We start from the raw sequence: 4123 nt of genomic DNA, 5'->3' as shown, positions 1-4123 counted from the left end.
ATCATGTGCCTGTTTCACGTAGCTTTTCCTCCCAATATAAATCTATTCATATCTATTTATAAAGTTAAAGTCTTATTGAGTTCATATATGTTAATAATATAATAACATGTTCCCTGATCAGCTGGCTGTCGTTTATTAATTACAGTTTGCTACACGTTAATTTATTTATATATTGCTTTAACGTTGCCCATATACTGTTGAGGAATTGAATTGAATCGAATACAGTTGAATTGTTTTGTTTGTTTGTTTTTAACAGGCCGATGCTTCGGGTACCTAAGAGGTCCTTGGGATGCGCATTGTGCACGAGAGCGCAATGTTTTGAAACGTACTGCTGTGTAGCGCAGAAGCCGACTTTACCATATATGGACAAAGGCAAGCGTCCATCAAGACGCTGTTGCTTCCGCGTTTGTGCGTTTAGGCGGAGACCAAGCGGCCGGCAGCAGGGACCGAGCTAAAGGATCCGGGCGGCTCCGTTTGTCATTCATTCGAAAAGGAATATCGCGAAAAAACAAGTGGACAAACATGGCGTACGAACTGAGTAAGTTGTAAGCTTAGACGCGCTCTGTGTTGTGTTTGATAGCCGGAAATTGTGATCCTGTGTTCGGCTGCTGCATGAAATGACAGCGGACGTGTTCCAACTGTCACTCTGCTTCATTAACCGCCCTCATTCTATTACCGTGTATTTAAATCCATCAACACGCGCTCACTTTTTTTAAATACCTGGAAGCCGTTAGAACCCAACGGACGCGTTGACACTGTCGACATTTTGAACGTTAGATTAAAATAAACAAATATGACGAGATGGCTGTTAAAGCTAACCGGCTAACGGAATGTAAACATCACACAAACGGCCCATATTTTAGCAAAGCGAAACAAAAAAAAAAGCTCGTAGAGAAAAGCGAACCTCGGTGTAAGTCGACCTTTTTAAAACAAACCGCTTGTGTTATTTTTGGTGATTGATTTAACGCTGTGATTGAACACTCTAGTGTAGATAAAGTGTACATACTCGGGTCTGTTCAAGCGGAAATAAGCTATAAAAATCAATCACGTCATTTTATACTATGATGTCAACGCGCTCGTGCATTCTGGGGGGGGGGGGGGGTAATTAAAATTAGTTATTTAATCGTTTATTGTAAAATTAAAAAAAAAAAAGTAAGACATTTAAATTACTTAATGACAGTTTTACTGAAAATGATTAAGATAACATCCTGTGGGTATTTTCGTTATAAGCCGTTACTGTCCTTCAGAGTGTAGCAATGTTGCTAATACCTCAGAATAGCACTAGGAAAAGTGCAAAATTTGCTGAATCCTGTTTCTCACCATAACGACTAAAACTACAATTAAAATGTGGTCAAATTTGTCACGAAGTACACGAATGGGTTTATACATTTATTTATTTATTTTTTATGCTAGCACTTCTGGTAGTAGTTCCAACAGGTTATGCTAATGTACTAAGTTATGATAAGTTATCGTCTCCATAGTAACAAGTCATTTCCCAATTTAATAAATTAAAATTGTAATTGTTGGCAAAAAAAAGGTGCATTTGTTGACATGGTGTTTAAAGGAGTCTCCAGTGTTAGTGTAAGGATGTGACATTAAGGCTTATTCAAGGCTTTTCAGTTTTCTTTAATTGGAAAAGCTTCATTTACTTCATTTAAGGGACAATATTTTTCAGGTTTAAACCCAAACCAATTCATTTACTACTATCTCACACTAACAAGGGATACAGAAGTGTACAGATTATTAAATGTCCAGAGAGACGAGATCTTGTAGTAAACGAGTATACATTAATTAAACCTCCCTAAGTTAGAACAAAGGTTCTGCTTACTGTGGTTTTAAGGTCACTTGATCACCTGCTTGGTAATGTGCATTAGGCAAACCTATTCAAATGAACTTGGGACGTGACTTACAAGTGTGCACTAATCGTGCATTGAATAGGTGGTAGTTTGAAAGAACTAAGAACAAATTAAGCACACAAGCACACTGTAACTAAGTGTAGCTGACTAGTAAACTAGCTACGTGTTCTAGCTTGGACGTAATTACACACTAGTTACATTATCTTACGTGCCAAGTGCACACTCATTACTCAGCTAAGCAGTGTAGTTAGGAAACAACATGCAGAACATGCTAGGTGTTCAGAATGAGTGTTCACAATATGTAACCAAAGTTGAAAATATAAGCATTCTGACTGGAACACAAGTATACATTATTTAATTCCCTAAACAAATGTGAACTAAATACACACAGGTTCAAACGCTAGCTAAAATCTCTAGGGGCAAATGAGTAGTTTTTGTAGCCGAGCATGCTAGCTGGGCGTTAGGAGTTAACATGCTAGTAATGCTATATAAATTTATAAGCAGTCATTTATATATAAGCAGTCAGTTATCTAGATGGCCATGTTCAATATCTAAACTTATGGGACTGTTTCTTACATTTGTAACCTGACATATTTGGAAGTCACATGTTTGTTTGTCTTACAGAGCACTTGTTTGCCAGCCTTCCTCAGATGGAAAGGGGCGTGGCCAAAGTTATTGGTGGGGACCCGAAAGGGAACAACTTCCTGTACACAAATGGAAGGAGTGTCATCATCAGGAACATTGATGTAAGATTTATTCCATTCAGAATTGTTTTAGTTGCGCTTTACTTCAGCAGTTTGAAGGTGTTTATTCTATCGCTGGCAAATAAACAAGAACCAGAATGATCTATTATTAATGAACAGATAGGAACTAGATGAACCTTGGCAGAGTATAGCACTAGTTAGTAATGACATAGCCTTGTATCTATGTAGTGTATCATATAATGTAGAATTAGTTTACTATGCTTTTTTTGTGAGAGAGAAGCTGGTGTATCCAGTGATTTGGTTGCCTTTTGAGGTGCCTAAGTTCTACCCCATGATCAGTTAAAGAGCAAGGGACCGAACAGTTAATGGGGTTTTTACACTTGGTTAATAAACAAAAGGGTGCTTTAAATTCTGTTAATTGTAGGTAGAGGTTGTGTGTGTGATGTACAGAAGAATTTTGATCGTAAAATATATTGCAAAGATTTAGAGAGGGGACAGAGGGTTTATGGTTTTTGAAATGTTAGCAAAAAAAAAAACAGGTCCAGGTAAGACTGTCATCCAGGATAGTACAGTTTACTATGTAATTTATATTCATTAATTTATTATTGGGTGTGTTACAGAATCCCTCTATTGCTGACATCTACACGGAACATCCACACCAGGTCAATGTTGCCAAATACTCACCAAGTGGCTTCTACATTGCCTCAGGAGGTGAACCGTTTGCTTTCTCGTGCACGTGTGTGTGTGTGTGTGTGTGTGTGTGTGTGTGTGTAGACAGGATGACTTCAGGTGTTTAGTGTAACTCCAGAACTCTGCATTCTGTTAGAGATTCCTACACACACTGGGTGAAAGTGTACTATACCTTGACTTGGGGCCTGGCTCTGTGTGCCACATGTTGTGTACTGATCATACCGATACACTATTTAGTGATCACAGTGGTGTTTGAGACAGTCCCTGTTAAGCTTGGCAGATTTTTACACACCTGCTTTAATCTGTTTTTGTCTCTGTGCATCTTAGATGTGTCTGGGAAGATACGGATTTGGGACACGACCCAGAAGGAGCACCTGCTGAAGTACGAGTATCAGCCATTTGGAGGGAGGATAAAGGACATCAGCTGGACGGAGGACAGCAAGCGTATCGTCGTGGTGGGAGAGGGACGAGAGAAGTGAGTTGTTAATCAGACTTTATTTAAAAAAAAAAAAAACAACAGTATGCTGATGTTGGTGATTGTCCTGATGCATTTAATTACTCTTATGTAGTGGAATGGCTACATAAGTTATTGCTTACATTAGAACAGTTACAAACAGTTGTTTAAAGAAATGTGTGTGCGTGCGTGTGCACTTGTGTAGGTTTGGTGCAGTGTTCCTGTGGGACTCGGGCTCCTCCGTGGGTGAGATCGTCGGTCACAGTAAGGTCATTAACACCGTGGACTTTAAACAGACCCGGCCATACAGACTCGTCACGGGCAGCGACGATAACTGCACCACCTTCTTCGAGGGGCCGCCCTTCAAATTCAAGTGCATCATCAGCGTAAGTCCACTTCAGTTTTCATCTTGTTCAAGA

At 39.3% G+C, this 4123-nt stretch overlaps 1 protein-coding gene across 1 annotated transcript in view; it reads left to right on the top strand.

The window, feature by feature from the left end:
- Positions 1 to 379: 379 nt before the first annotated feature.
- wdr1 (WD repeat domain 1) overlaps positions 380 to 4123 on the top strand; it is a 13753-nt gene continuing 10009 nt past the window's right edge. Inside the window, exons 1-5 of the mRNA XM_060893042.1 lie at positions 380 to 538; positions 2481 to 2602; positions 3181 to 3271; positions 3578 to 3725; positions 3910 to 4090. Coding sequence (XP_060749025.1) covers positions 523 to 538; positions 2481 to 2602; positions 3181 to 3271; positions 3578 to 3725; positions 3910 to 4090 — 558 coding nt within the window. The 5' untranslated portion in view covers positions 380 to 522. The remainder of the gene's footprint in view (positions 539 to 2480; positions 2603 to 3180; positions 3272 to 3577; positions 3726 to 3909; positions 4091 to 4123) is intronic.

The sequence above is a fragment of the Tachysurus vachellii genome, chromosome 18 (genome assembly GCF_030014155.1).
Source record: "Tachysurus vachellii isolate PV-2020 chromosome 18, HZAU_Pvac_v1, whole genome shotgun sequence".
NCBI classification, from domain to species: Eukaryota; Metazoa; Chordata; class Actinopteri; order Siluriformes; family Bagridae; genus Tachysurus; species Tachysurus vachellii.
Note: the sequence above shows the minus strand (reverse complement) of the source record. Positions and strands in the feature narration are given on the sequence as shown.